At 33.0% G+C, this 15536-nt stretch overlaps 1 protein-coding gene across 2 annotated transcripts in view; it reads left to right on the top strand.

The window, feature by feature from the left end:
- The window catches only part of LOC147078690 (ATP-binding cassette sub-family G member 4-like), a 40895-nt gene extending 30344 nt beyond the window's left edge, over positions 1 to 10551 (top strand). For both annotated transcript variants that reach the window (XM_085960371.1, XM_085960370.1), the window contains exons 6-12: positions 1328 to 1566; positions 3919 to 4044; positions 5434 to 5624; positions 6326 to 6494; positions 7631 to 7731; positions 8011 to 8166; positions 9056 to 10551. In XM_085960371.1, coding sequence (XP_085816497.1) covers positions 1328 to 1566; positions 3919 to 4044; positions 5434 to 5624; positions 6326 to 6494; positions 7631 to 7731; positions 8011 to 8166; positions 9056 to 9400 — 1327 coding nt within the window. In that variant the 3' untranslated portion in view covers positions 9401 to 10551. The remainder of the gene's footprint in view (positions 1 to 1327; positions 1567 to 3918; positions 4045 to 5433; positions 5625 to 6325; positions 6495 to 7630; positions 7732 to 8010; positions 8167 to 9055) is intronic.
- The last annotated feature ends 4985 nt before the right edge of the window (positions 10552 to 15536 follow it).

The raw sequence follows: 15536 nt of genomic DNA, 5'->3' as shown, positions 1-15536 counted from the left end.
TTGGATTAAAATACATATTACACACATTGTTGGTTCATTTTTTTAATTCATTAACATGCCTAAATCAAACACTATAATAGATAAAAATATTATTCTATCTATAAAATATCCAAAGCTATGTATGATTTAATTACATAATTTTAGATATTTTATAGATAGACGAGTATCTTTTGATTATTATCTATTGTGGCTTAGTTTTCTCAAGGTTTAATAAATTGAATTTTAAAAACTAACCAACACCATCTGTAAACTGTAGTCTTATTTAAATGAAAACACATACGTATGAGTTACAAAGCTTAGCGTGCACTATTTATGGCAGATCTTAACAGCCTACCTCCACTGGTACGTACTTATTTTTGTTTTGGAGTAAAAAGAAGATTAATATATTTTTCACCCATGACCATAAAAGTTTTATATACATACCAATGGTATGCCGTTTCTTTACAATACATTCATATTAAAAAAAAAAAAAACACTGAATGGATAGCATTTAATTTGTCCCCTCCATTCTCGTGATCCATGAATTCAAAAAATATTAATCGCGTATTTTAAAATAACTCCAATTTGTAATACTCAGGTTTGCAATCCCTAGTGCCTACATAAACTTACAAAATAACCTCTGCTAATTGTGTGCATTGATAATTATGTATATAAACAAACAACATAATATAAGTGTCGCATGGTTACAAATTATCATGTAGGTACATTTTACTATATTTTATAATACGTGTATGTAATTTTAAACTGTCAGCTAAATCTTCGTTCCAGATTATTTTATCTTATTAGAATTTTATTATAACTCATATCTTTGTCACTAACCACCGTAAACCATTATAATATCTTAGAGCAGCGATACTCAACCTGCGGCCCTTTAAGCTTTTATGTGCGGCCCGAAACACATTTACTATCAGGAATTTCGTATATCTTGAGATTCGTTTCGACTTTGACGCACATATAGTGACACCCGAAGAGGATTGTCATTATGGTCCACATCAGATCTGGTATAAGAGTGTTGCTATTGCACACGATTAATTTAAAAAACACGCATAATTTTAAAAATTTCAAAAATGTTTTGTAAAAAAGGGGGGTTTATGATTTTTATCGTCACACCAGTAGTGATGCGGCCCGCGTTACTTTACAAATATATATATATATTTGTCCCGAAGAAAAAAAAGGTTGAATATCACTGGCTTAGAGTAAAGCATCTACCACTAGAGAAACTTTAGTAGTAGATACCCCATGATAACACAATTCATTTTTATTATTTTTATTATTATTATTATTATTACTACTACTTTTATTAGTATTATTATTTGTTATTTTTTAGTGGTTTGGACAGTGTCTCGTCTTGTCAAGTGGTCTCCCATTTACAATCCCTCGCTCTGGGAGGTAGAACCATAGTCTGCGTCATCCACCAACCTTCGTCGAAGATCTTCGACATGTTCGATGACCTATTCCTATTGGCGAACGGTCGGGTCATATACGGGGGCCCTATAAGAGATATGATTCCGGTATTTGAATCATCCGGATTCCATTGTCGGCAGTATTACAACAGAGCCGATTTTGGTAAGTGTGAATCAAAATCATAGTTAAAAAATAGTGAGCAAATGGATACAACCGTTTATTTTCTTGTGTAAAAACTCGAGATAATCAGGACAAAATAAACAACAACAGTGCAGGACATAGGTATATTGTGTACTTTACTTATAACTTTACGTATATACTTGAAAAAGAAAACATGTCAATGAATATACTATTATTATTAGTAATATAACAATAAACATAACATTAAATGAACGCATGTTGAATTTTTATGACAATCTCAGGTCTAAAAAGATCATAGCTAGGCGATGCGCGGATTGTGCTAATGACGCGTGCCGAACGAAATATAATTTGTCATAAAAATTCAACATGCGTCCATTTAAGGTTATGTTTATTGTTATATTAATAATAATAATAGTATATTCATTGACATGTTTTCTTTTTTAAGTGCATACGTAAAGTTTTTTAGTCATCTTTACACGATTTAAGAATATTTTCATCCGACGCAATGACAAAACAAATCGACGTGCGGACACCTCGACTGTCGGTCTCCGATTGGCGACTAGTGAGAAATTTCGTCGCACCTACTGTTGAAAATTATTTGCCGTTTCACTGAAGTACGCTCTTAATCAAACGTATGTAATTATTTTGATATTATCAATATGGCAAAAAATGTCTTAAATACCACATATTGTATCTAAAGTACCTACCTAACAAAGGAAGATACTAATTGTATATTTGATGCCTGCTCCAGACTGCATGTACTTAGGTATATAATTGGCATGCGTAATATCCAAAGTCGGGGCGGGCTTATTGACTCAAGGTAACCATGTCTACCGTACACTGCAGCTGCACCTCCATCTCCCCATTCTAACAAAGTACACATTGCAGTTACTCAACTGCATGAAGGGCGAACCGGTTTCACTGGAAAATGTAGCCAAACCCGAAGGTCTCGTTTAGAAAAATTGTGCTGTAAACTTTACTCGAAAGAAGATCATATTTGTAGTTTGATTTATTACGAAAGATTTATTTAGACGTATAATAATATTCATGGTATTAATAGTTCTTCAATGTTATTTGTAAACAAATATTTGTACTACAGTCGTTGTAGGTGCACTTTTTAATTTATAGAAGATGGCACGAATTTAAGGATGCCATATCGAGAGATAGTATCTTATTTGGTTCGCAAGAGCTTTTTTTAGGTTCATTTAACAAAAAACAGGAATATATAAAGAAAGTATTGGGTATGTGCGTGAGATCGATACCTGATATCGGTATCGGTACCGTATCCAAAAGATAACATCGATAGTTTTTAGCAACCTATACGACAACAAATGTCTGTAGATGGAAACATAGATGACGAGATTGCTCGAAGAGCCAAGCTAGCATGGAGTGCATTCGGGCGCTTAAGTAATATCTTCAAGAGCGACCTTCCAATATGCCTGAAGCGTAAAGTATTCAACCAATGTGTGCTACCAGTGCTAACATATACTTGCGACACACGACACACGAGAAATCCAAAAATTGAGAGTTGCGCAACGTGGCATGGAAAGGTGCATGTTGGGCATAACGCGTAAGGACCGCAGAAGAAACCAATGGATAAGAAAGCAAAAAAGATTGAGAGATGTAATAGAGGTCACCAAATTGATGAAATGGCAGTGGGCCGGACATATCGCACGGCGAACGGACAACCGCTGGACGAATACAGTCATTCAGTGGTACCCGAGGGGCACTAAGCTGCCACAGGGGCGGCTCAAAACCCGCTGGATTGACGAACTTGTCATGTTTGGTGGAAGTACGTGGCAGAGAAGAGCAAGGAACCGAGAGGAGTGGAGTGAGCTGGAGGAGGTCTTCATCCAGCAGTGGATCGACTCCGGCTGAAAATATATACGATATACGACTTGCGAGGCTCCTATCATAATATGGCATATATATTATATTCCTCGGATTTCCATACAGTCAATAACAGATTACAACATTCACATTAAACATGTGAAATTTAGATAACTACACCATTTACTTTTGTGATTTAAATACAACATTTTTAGTTAATAAGCAGTTTTATAAAACTGTTGCATACATCCAATTATCACAATGTGTGGTGTATTGTGATATGCTATATCATTATGTAGGTACATTCGAAATATTGAATAAACTAGTATAAGTGTAATATATGAATTACCTACTCTAACCATTCTAAAACTGTATAAGTACTTAATTAATTATAAATATATTTGATTTCAAAATAAAATTAATACTCCATTAAATGATTATCGAGATTTTAAACAAATCTTCGGTCATGAGTGTTTATATTATTATCATGTTAATATTATCTTATTGTAAAAAAAACTTATTCGATTTTGGTTTATTTTGCAGCATTGGAAGTAGCGAGTCTTGAAATTGAGGGTGACATTGACACTTTGGCAGCGAAATCGATTACGAGGAGTCAAGATTTTTATTCGTCAACATCTAATACTATTGAAGAAATCTCGTCTGGAGCAGGTACAATATATACATATCCTCTGTTTAATTTATACTTCTTTTGACGCGTTTGGGAAATCAGATCAGAGTGTATTTTTGGCGTGTGACATGTAACACATAATTTATTTTTTCACACGAAAAAAACGCACTCGATTGGATTCGAACCACCGATTGTTCGGTTATCAGCCGAACGCACTACCTTTACTCCACATTATGATACTGCAATCGTGACGATTATACAGTATAGTATTATAGTTTAGAATTGTTCCGTTGCCTAGGCAGCGAATTTATTATTGTCGGTCATTTGCAATTCCTAACGTAAACAAACTATTAAACGTCAGAGTGACAGTTGGTACTTTAAAAATAAAAACAATGAGAAACCATTATATAATTTATAAACGACATTCCAATAAGCGGTCCTTTTTCTTGAGTGTGTAATTTAACAAGATAATTAAGGGCTAGTCAAAGAATCTAATTTATCACAAGTTTTGTTTTTGTTTTGTTACGCCAAAGAAGTATAACTTTTAATGCACGTACATAAGTACACACACCGATTTTTTTGTTATTAAGCTTAACGCACGTTTTCTTTAATCTTAGACAAGATCGTGTCGAAAAAATAGGAATTATTCCAATTTGATTACGACTCTGGGGAATCGGGCCAGACGGTCGACCTGATGAATTAGATTTGCCAATGTAATTTGAACTTTAGATGGGGTTGATATTTTCTGGAACGAGGATCTTCTCTTGTTCCATCTACTTTTCTCAATTCTTACCTTTTCCCTTTCCCATATATGCGTACTGTGAGTACATCTAGGTATAGTATATTTATAATTTTACAGTCCACAGTACATATATGTATAATAGTGTTCCACGAAGAATCGCTGTCAGTGTACTAGGCAGAATGCTCATTGCTCAGTAAAAATATTTGCACAACAACTGCACATGGTTGGCCGAGTAGAGATACGCATTTGTTAAATAAATTCACTATACAATGAGACATGTCAGCTGAATGCAGAACTATTCCAACTTACATTTGAAATTTTTGAGGAGAGAGTTTTTTGAAACAACTTACTGAAATTATTTATTATTTTTATGGATAAATGTATGCATCATATTTTAGTAGGATTATTGATGAAAAACATGGTGCATACACTTGTCTACATAAATAATAAATAACTGAAGTAGGCTGTTTCAAAAAACTCGTCTGCAAAATATTTCTAATGTGAGTTAGAATAGTTCTGCATTCAGCTGACGGAGTGTTCTCTTTTGAAACTAGTTTTTAGCCGTTTGAGTAAATTTTGTGGTCCCGTAATGAACGTATAAAGTGGCGAAAATTTTGTCTACCGTGTACTCCACTGCGGGTACTAACAACTATCTATTACTGTCTAATGTTTGCTAAATGCTCCGCAGTATCAATAACCCGCGATGGAAGTACCCCATCAGATTATCGTGGAAGAATCGCAGAAGAAGAAGAACAATTGGCAACATCTATTTCAATCGAAGACGTCAGTATTAGTTGTAGGAAAACATTTGCCATATCACAATGGAGACAATTTCTAATATTACTAAAAAGATCCACCATTTGCACATTCCGCGATATGGTAAGGTTGAAGACATTTTTACAAATTAATTATTAAATTTGTTGTCTTTACAACACATTAAATTTAGTGTATATAATTAGATACACCATGAATTTTGCGATTGTTCAATAACCAATCATTAAAATCAAAAAAGCCTTTCTGAAATAAATGATGAATCTAGAAAAGTCGGACAGTGAATGACAAAGCTTCCCCAAAAATACATCACTATCTAAATACACCACTCAGCTAATGGAAACCCGCTTGAACAGATTGAGGCCATGTCAGTCAGTATTGAAACTTTGGATAAGTAATCGACAATTTAAAAAATATTTAGTTCGTATTCAGAGAAATATGCCAGTCTTTCAAAATGATCACAATTTTGATTTATTTATAAGATAGAAGGGCATTGGTACACTAAAAAAGGTCTCAAAATGATGCATTTTTTGTATTTCAATATAGTGTTTGTACTCCCAATCTTGTGCATTTATTTCCCGTTATTGCATTGTGTTTTTTTTAAACAATATCTTTTATCTAAAAATTAGACTTTGCTCTTGAAATACTCGTGTGAAGTTGGATATATAAAACAAGATAATCAAATTAAAATAGGTATGACGAATTGATTAAAAGTCCCCACGATTATAACGTCGTATTATTGAATACGTAGTTGTATTGAAAAGTAGCAAAATCAAGTTATTAACGACGTGTAAATCTTTTATTTTCAGCACTTGGCAAGTCTGAGGGTTATTGTTCACGGCCTTGTTGGAATGACCTTGGGACTTATCTACTACCAGATCGGCGACGAAGCTTCGAAGATCACAACCAATACAGCATACTTATTCTTTATATTGATGTTTATATTCTTTGCCAACTCGATGCCAACAATTCTTTCATGTAAGATTAATGAAATAATGTACTTATACATAATATTATAATATTCTAGGATACCGTAAAGTGGGTTTTTAATATCCGCATGTTAGTTTCAACATATTCAATACGAGCTAATAAAAAACGTTGTAATAAGTGCGTTAGATTTTTTGCTATATGGCGGTAAAATTTTCTTTCTACGAGACGATAATCTCGAGGGTTTCATTTCCGGTGCGCTCCGGTCTAGGGAATTAAATTTCGAGCCAAATTCTGATCCCGGGATTTCGGGATTACAATTTGACGATCCTGGGATCCCCGGGACTGGTCCCGGGATTGGCATTTTTTCCATTGTTAATAAAAAAAAAATATATTTACAAATAACATTTATAAAATCTGTCAAAAATAAATCTAGTATAATTTATACTATTTAAGACATTTATTGTTAATATTGTATACATTCAATTTTGGAAATACATAAGTTTAATGGAGTAAATAATAATTTGAATTTAATATGAGATTGCTGTTTCTGATAGTAAAGACTTCATGAATGGGTTAGCGAGATTTAAAATAGTAAAGCAAATCATGGTATACTTATGGCCTTTCCGGTTCATAAATCTAATTAGTCAGCCAAATATGAAACTGTCGTAAAACATATGAGATCATGGTGGAATTACTTTATTAATAGTGCGAAGGATTGTTTTTCCAATCTTTCTGATTTTTACTAATTTATGTGAAAAAATAAAATGAATCGGCAACTTACACATGAGTATAAATCAAAATTCATTCAAACTTACTTTATTTCTAATGTAGTTATTTGTTATTAAAAGTATTATTTTCCATAAAAATTGATAAAAAAAATCAATCCCGAAAGATTCGGGATTATGTTTATAAATCCCGGGATTCATATGTATCGAAAATAGCTCGGGATCCCGGGATTGGAATCTCTACTCCGGTCATTTTGAGCGCTGATATGATAGGTACGACATATTAACCAGGAAATAGCACTTAACTACTTCATCAAATATTTAATTTTACCCAATCGAGCGTTAATTTGGTTGAGATTTCGATTCGTTATGAAGAAACGTTGTGCCTAATCGTCAATGTGATTTTATATAATATTATTAATTTAATTATAATAGCTTTATTATTATCTGCTGTTACAGTTCCCGTAGAGGCGTCAGTATTCCAACGAGAGCACCTAAACAACTGGTATTCATTGCCAGCTTACTTCTTTTCGAAGATATTGGCTGATCTACCGCTTCAGGTAAATTACACTTTATTTTATTTATTACATTTTCTCATAAAAAAAAATTCACCACCTAACAATATGAATAGGTCTATATATTACATATTACTTAGTGGTCGTTAGAAATGCAAAAAAAACTTTCATCGTTACTTGCTATCAATATCAAATTAGTACATTTTATTACTGACAAATTATATTTTATTGGCACATACCTATACAGTGATCAGTGATATCATTGCAACTAAGGCAATTAATTTTCTTAACCATTTATAACAGATATTAAGTATTTTTTTGCAGCTCACCTGTCCTACATTCTTCCTGTTGGTTGGCTATTTTATGACAGGTCAGCCGAATGACTGCCATCGAATAGGTTTGATCTGGATTGTGTGTGTGGTCTTTACCATTATATCACAACTATGTGGACTGGTATCCGGCGTTGCTTTCAATGTTAAGGTAAGGAAAAGTAAATTTCGACTACATTTCTTCAATGTGTGATCGCTTTTCCACGTTGGTCACTTTTGATTGTTTAAAAATCGTGACATGGTTTTTATTCGCAATGTTTTGGGGGGAAAATGAATTTCTATGCACTTGTCAATTACCTGGGTGGTCGTAACCATGATCTCTTCTGGATCAAAAATTATTCCTCGTGTCAGGATTATCCGGCACCAAATATACAAATAAAGACTGCACATCACCTGCATGTTTGTTTTTCAATTTGTAATATTTGTCTTTTTTTTAGATTAATTTTTGCGTTGTATTTTAGTCGTGGCCTGTTCTTATTTAACCGAAATATATATCGTGGACGTCTTGAATTAATTATTTGTTTCTCCACAATTTGTCTTAAATAAATTAAGTAAATAAGAATTAAGGATTAAATTTTAGACGGCTCTCGTGGTGCAGTGCGTAATGCGCTTGCCTTCCACCCGAGAGTTTGGGGTTCGATTACCGGTCAGGACACAATATTTATGTCTTTTTCTCAAAGCCTGGGTGTTTGTGATTGTTCAAAAATTACTAACCACCTTGTACGAAAAAGCAAGGACATGGTTATTAATAATTCTAAAAAATAGGATTAAATCAATGCTGTGGGAATTTCACACTTATGATAGTGTAGAGCCGAACAGCAAATTGGAATTTAATGTCCAATAATACTTTATAAACGTAGATACCTACGAAAGACGTATTTACATACAGTTTTGTAATATTGAAATAGATTTATAAGTTGCAAGACTTTTTAATGTAACTTATTGATTCATTGTGAGTCGAGATAAAATTGTTTTTGTAATTTAACAACCTACATAGAATGATTTGAAGTGGATTTAAAGAATATTTTTTTTTGTTTCAGCTTGCTCTGTTTGCTTTGCCTGCTATGACCATACCGATGCTCATATTTTCTGGATTCTTCATACGATTTGAAGAAGTTCCATTTTATTTAAAGTTTATGACGCACATTTCATACTTTGGTTATGCATTCCATGCGATAGTGCAGAGTATCTACGGCTACGACAGACCGGACCTGCACTGCTCGCGGGACTTCTGTGTTTATAAAAAACCGACCAAGTATTTAGAAGATATTGATATGCTGAAAGGCACTTTCGCCGTTGATATTTCAGCTCTTATAGGTTACATGGTGTTTTTGCAAATAGCACTATTCTGCTCGCTCAAATACCGAATATGGAAATCCCAATAATATTATAATAATATTATAAAACGTAGTTTAAATAAGCTAATTTTGAAATTGTCACAGATTAGTTGTATTTACAATTGAAATTATTGTTGTATATCAAGCAATGGCGAATCTTCTTCTCTGCCATTCTGGGCAGTGTTGACCTGTGTGTTCCTGATAACTATCTTAGAAATAGAGACCATCAGTTGTTTATTCTCCCAAGGTGCAGAACCAACCTGCCACTGGTAATGCCAATTGGGAGGGCGATAACTATGTTCAACGAAATTGCTTCGGGTGTTGTTTTATAAATTCTTAAAATAGGGTCTGCTTAACTCATCCGGTGTACCTACTTCATTGTACCTATCTAATTTATCTACTCATCTATCTCTTTTTTTTATGTAATACCTACTGTTATATTTATATATCTTTGTTTCTAAATGTCATGTTGAACGTCTTAAACTTATAATTTGTAATGTCTACAATATGTTAAAAAAATAAAAAAATTGAAATTGAAATTTCATGTCAACTGTAACATTGAAAAACTTGGAAAATAAATAATAAGTATCGCCTAATAAACAAGATGCGCATGCTTTTTACAATATTTAGAATGATGTGGAGAAATTTATGATACGACAACAGCATAAGTATAGATTTGTTATTAGCAATAGTAATTAAATATAAGATGGCAAGTCTCAAAAGAAAAATCAAATCATAAACAAATTTTCGGTTGCCTTCCAGTTTTAGATATTTTTACTGATTTATGTTCTATTGCATTATTAAACATTTTTATGGAAGAATAATGATTATAAACTTCCGATAACCACGTGTAATTTTAATCCTAAGCGAGGTGGTTATGACATTCCCCAATAATTAATACGTTGGCTTTCGTATAGAAGAATTTTTGACATTGCATATGGACACGTGATAGACTGTACTTATTTTGCTGTGTTATTTTAGTTATATTGTAAATAATTAATGTAATTTATGGAATGAGATTTTTTTAAATTTATTTATACAATATTGTGGCCGTACTATTTATGTTATAATGAATTAGTGATGCAAATAATAATATACCCATGATATTAAGATTGAACAAAATTAATAACTGTTAAGACTAATGATAAATAATAATTACTGATTAAGTATTTTAATAATTAATCTAATATACCTAGATTGTTTTATATAAAAATTGTATTATTTATATACTATTTTCAAATCCTATATATAGTTTGAAGAATAAACCTAACAATTTTCTTGGATAATAAAAATATACTTATGTACTTATGTGGCATGAAATCATAGGTACATGTTGGGCATATCGTGAACGAACCGTACAACAAGCGTACGTGATGTGACAGGTGTTGAAAAACTGGTGATTCTGGTGGAACTGGTGTTCGTTAAGTGAATTGTTATAAAGAAGATCCTCACTATAATCAGTGGAGGATTTAGCTCAAAGAAAATACAATGCCGAGATAAGAGTTGGAGGAGGAGGGGGCTTCGCCATGCATGACTTGATGCACATTGACTCACTCATAGTTGATGTGGTTATTCTAAATTTTGTCACATTTAAAAAATATATTTTGCAGTAAGTTCATATATTTTTATAATTTTCATAAAGATATTATAAAATATAAATAAGACGTATCATGTCACTGAAAATGTAAAACATAAAAATGTCACTGTTGCGTTTATTAAAATTTTCATGTAATTTTAAAGCACCAGTGGGAATAACTGAGATAACTCACTTTTAATAATGGTATACAAAAAAATCCTACCATTATCATACAAACCGAAGAAAAACAAAATAAACGTAAGTATAGTTAAGGCTATACCTCAGTTGAGGCATGGTCTAAAAAGATCGTGGCTAGGCGATGCGTGGATTGTGTAAATGACGCGTGCCGAACCAAATACAATTTGTCATATAAATCCAACATGCGTCCAAATAATGTTCTGTTTATTGTACTATTAGTAATAATAATAATATATTCATTGACATGTTTTCTTTTTCAAGTAAATGGGTAACGTTTTTTAGTCATCTTTACACGATTTAAGAATTAATACCCCCGTCGCCATCACGAAACAAATTGACGTGTTCACAGCTCAACGTTCGCTCTCCGATTGCCAGCGAGTCCAAAATTTTGTCGCACATATAGTTGAAAATTATTTGCCGTTTCACTGAAGTACCGTCTTAACTATTTCATTAAAATCACACATTAACTTTAAAGTTCAATTATCTCGGAACTAATATTTTAGACTTATATCACTGTTGCTTTCAGGTAGCGATATGTAGGTATCTACATTTTACACCTCCACGGTTAATTATATTCAATTTTACGATTTTATAGTGACATTGATGCAAGAAAAAAACTGAGAAATTATAATGTTCAAAAAACATCGCTAACAATGCAAATGTCATTTGAAATTTTTAAGCAATTAATAATTTATAAGAGTATTTATAATTCTAACCGACTCCTCAATACAAAAACATACATTGTAGTAAATACATACTAAGTAGTGAGTACATACTATACTTAATTAGACCTACACCTGATTTACTTGAGAGCTACGACTACGTGTAGAAGGATTCATATGAACTTGTCTGTATTGTTACAACACTATCAGAATATTTTAGCCATAGACGAATTAATATTCTTTAGATATACGTTGGTGTCTTCAAATACGGTGGGTACATACAAAATGGTAGGCTGTTTTGATGCCTTGTTATACTGATAAGTATATTATATATATTTTTTTGCGTGTTAGTAAAAAGTCAACGGAAGTTAAGATATTAATCTTTACTAGACGAGACATTTTATAATTTTTTCAGACGTTATTCAATTGTTCTTTTTTTTTTTTTTTTTAAATAATTCGCAATATTTATGAATGTACCATTCTTTTATTGAATATAGATAATTTATTACTAACATATTATTATGCACTATCAACTACATATAAGTATATTACACAACTGAATTTTACACAACATTTTTCAGTTTAGTTAGTTAGTTTAAAGTGAAGTACCACCACACCTTTATTGAATATACGATCAGGTGATATCAGATATTATATTCAAGTAATTACTTTATATTAAAATATTATGTATAGACGGGTTTGAATAATATTGCGTGAACAAATATTTAATTACCTAGATGATATTTACTGCAACCGTTTAATCAATCAACTAATTTATAACACACATCTATTGCGATAAACGACCATTTGAATGATTTGCTTTTAAATTAAAATCAGTCTGGAAAATCAGTTTGATGATTTATTTTACTGTGTACCTACTGTAGTAGTTCCTGCAATCCTGGGAAAAGAGATCAAACACGCGTAGCGCTGAAAGTAATGCAATAATTATTGCATCGATGTTGGTTTATTGAAAAAGCAATAATTGTAGATTGATTCACTTCATAGATGAAGAGTTCTTCCAACGGGGCGGGTATGACCTCCCAGGTTCCCTTCCTTGAATCCGTTCATGGGTAAATATAAGATATTATATACATTATCTCAGCAACAATGTTAATCAAAGCAAAACGCTTCTAATTAGACGTTTTGTTTCAACATGATATTAGTAAATTGTTGTCGACGGATGCATTTCAGAATACAAATTTTATTGCCAATATCAAATGGTTACGTGTAAGTTGTACGTGTGCAGTTCATCGTGGGACACTTACTCGTACGCCGCAGTACGTGAAACATGAGTTTGTATAACATTTTATGAAATGACGAGTTCTTCGTTGAACATTTCACCGTGGAATACATTTATAGGTATCTTACAAAGTGCGGCGATAGTTTGCAAATAGTACTGTTCCAATTAGATCAACCTTAACCTAACCTAGTAAAGATATCTCATAAAATTTGCCACATGTTGTAGCATACGTACAAATATACTCCACGGTGAAATGTTCAACGAAGAACTCGTCATTTGATTAAATGTGAAACGAACTCATATTTCACGTACTACGGCGCACTAATAAGTGTACTGCGGTGAACTGTTTACGTACAAATTTCCAGATACGATATCAAATATATCGTCATCAAGTGTTATGAATGCAATCTAATTTTTGTTTGGTTTAATCCAATGGTCTAATTTCGGTTTAATAAAGATTGAAAAGATAAAACACTTTTTAAGATACGAGGGTGGGTCAATAAGTCCTTAGAAAAGCCGACAGGTGGCGCGACTAGTACTGTAAGCGGTTTGTTTTCATGCAGCGGCACTACCGATTCAGTATGCTGCGAAGTTTCAGTCAGATTGGTCGGGTTGTTGTGTGTTTCTCGTACATTTAAAAAAAAAATTTGCTTGTGGAAAATGGAAAAATGGAAAATGGAGAAAATTGAGTTTAGAGCTGTTATTAAACATTTTAATATAAAAGGGTTAACAGCAAAGGAAATAAAAAATGAGTTGGATTTAGTTCACGGCATATCTGCTCCTTCACTTGCAACTATTTATTACTGGTTAAATGAATTTAAACGTGGTCGTACATCAACAAAGGATGAACCACGCTCAGGACGTCCTGTAGAGGTGACTACACCAGAAATGATCAATAAAATCCACGATATGGTGTTAAGTGACCGAAGATTAAAGTTGAGTGAGATAATTGAGGTTACAGGGATCTCAAAAGGTAGCGTCATTTCTATTTTACATGACAAATTGGGCATGAAAAATATTTCTGCAAGATGGGTGCCGCGTTTGCTCACAGTCGACAATAAACGCAATAGGGTGGTGGCCTCTAAAGCCCTGTTGTCGCTCATGCAACGCAATCCGGATGAATTTTTTCGTCGCTTTGTGACTGTAGATGAAACATGGATACACCACTATACTCCCGAGACGAAAGAACAGTCAAAGCAGTGGATTGCGAAGGCAAACCATGTCCAAAGAAGGCGAAAATCGTAAAATCAGCTGGTAAGGTTATGGCTACTGTATTTTGGGATGCACGTGAAATTATTTTCGTTGACTATTTGGAAAAAGGAAAAACAATAACAGGAGATTATTATGCATCTTTATTGGACCAGCTAAAAAACAAAATTGAAGAAAAACGGCCTCATTTAAACAGGAAAAAAATCCTCTTTCATCAGGACAATGCCCGTGTTCACACATGTTTACGATCAATGGCTAAAATTGAAGAATTGAAGTTCGAATTGGTCGACCACCCACCGTATTTGCCAGATTTAGCCCTTTTTCCTTTTCCCAAACTTAAAAAAATGGCTAAGTGGACAACGTTTTTTTTCAAATGAAGAAGTCATCGATCGGACAAATGCTTATTTTGAGGACCTTCCGAAAACTTATTTTTCTGACGGTTTAAAAAAAATTGAGAAACGTCTAACCAAGTGTATTGAGCTCCAAGGAGATTATGTTGAGAAATAAAAAAAAAAATACAAAAAAAAAAACTGTTTTAATGCTTTTTTCTAAGGAATTATTGACCCACCCTCGTACATAGGTACCTACAACTTGCCCATTGTACTTTTTCTATTTTCTCTAAACAATAAGTTTACACATAACTACCTACTGGACATATTTTTTGCATAAAATTAGCGTCAAAGTAACAAATCTACCTCAATAATGGGTTTTATTGTTTCGTCAAATATTTGTGAAAAATAATATTTGCTCATATCTAATATATAAAAATCAACGTTTGTTTGTTTGTTCGTTTTTCATGCTCTGCCATACCGTTCATCCGATTGCGATAAAACTTTGTCAACTTATTGCTTGCACTTGCGCAAATGTTATAGGCATAGTAAATTACAGTAGGTCTTATATATAATAATGAATGTCTGTCTGTCTGTCCCGTATGCGTTCCTATACCATTCATCCGATTGCGATGAAAATTTGGTGAGTTGTTGTGCGCATACCCACGAAGGTTTCTGAATTAGTAGAACCATCTTCTTCTTCTTATATTCTATTTTTTTCTATTCGTATGCGTTTCTACACTAAATTTGGGAAATCCATCCTTCTCACATGGACAGCAGTATGTAGCCTACTCACGCATTGGAAAATCTTCTGATCTATTCGTATTGTGTATATACGTAGCACTTCAATAAACAGAACTAAAACACAAACACTTTCTTTCTTTTAGTGGCATTGCAACGCATGCCGGGTACTCGCTAGTTACTTATAAAAATTTCAAAGCGTTGTATAAAAAATGCTGCTAAATTCGGC

This window comes from Rhyacophila brunnea, unplaced genomic scaffold, assembly GCF_057557595.1.
Source record: "Rhyacophila brunnea isolate RB1 unplaced genomic scaffold, BYU_Rbru_1.0 scaffold_11, whole genome shotgun sequence".
Taxonomy (NCBI): domain Eukaryota; kingdom Metazoa; phylum Arthropoda; class Insecta; order Trichoptera; family Rhyacophilidae; genus Rhyacophila; species Rhyacophila brunnea.
This window is presented reverse-complemented; position numbering and strand designations above follow the sequence as displayed.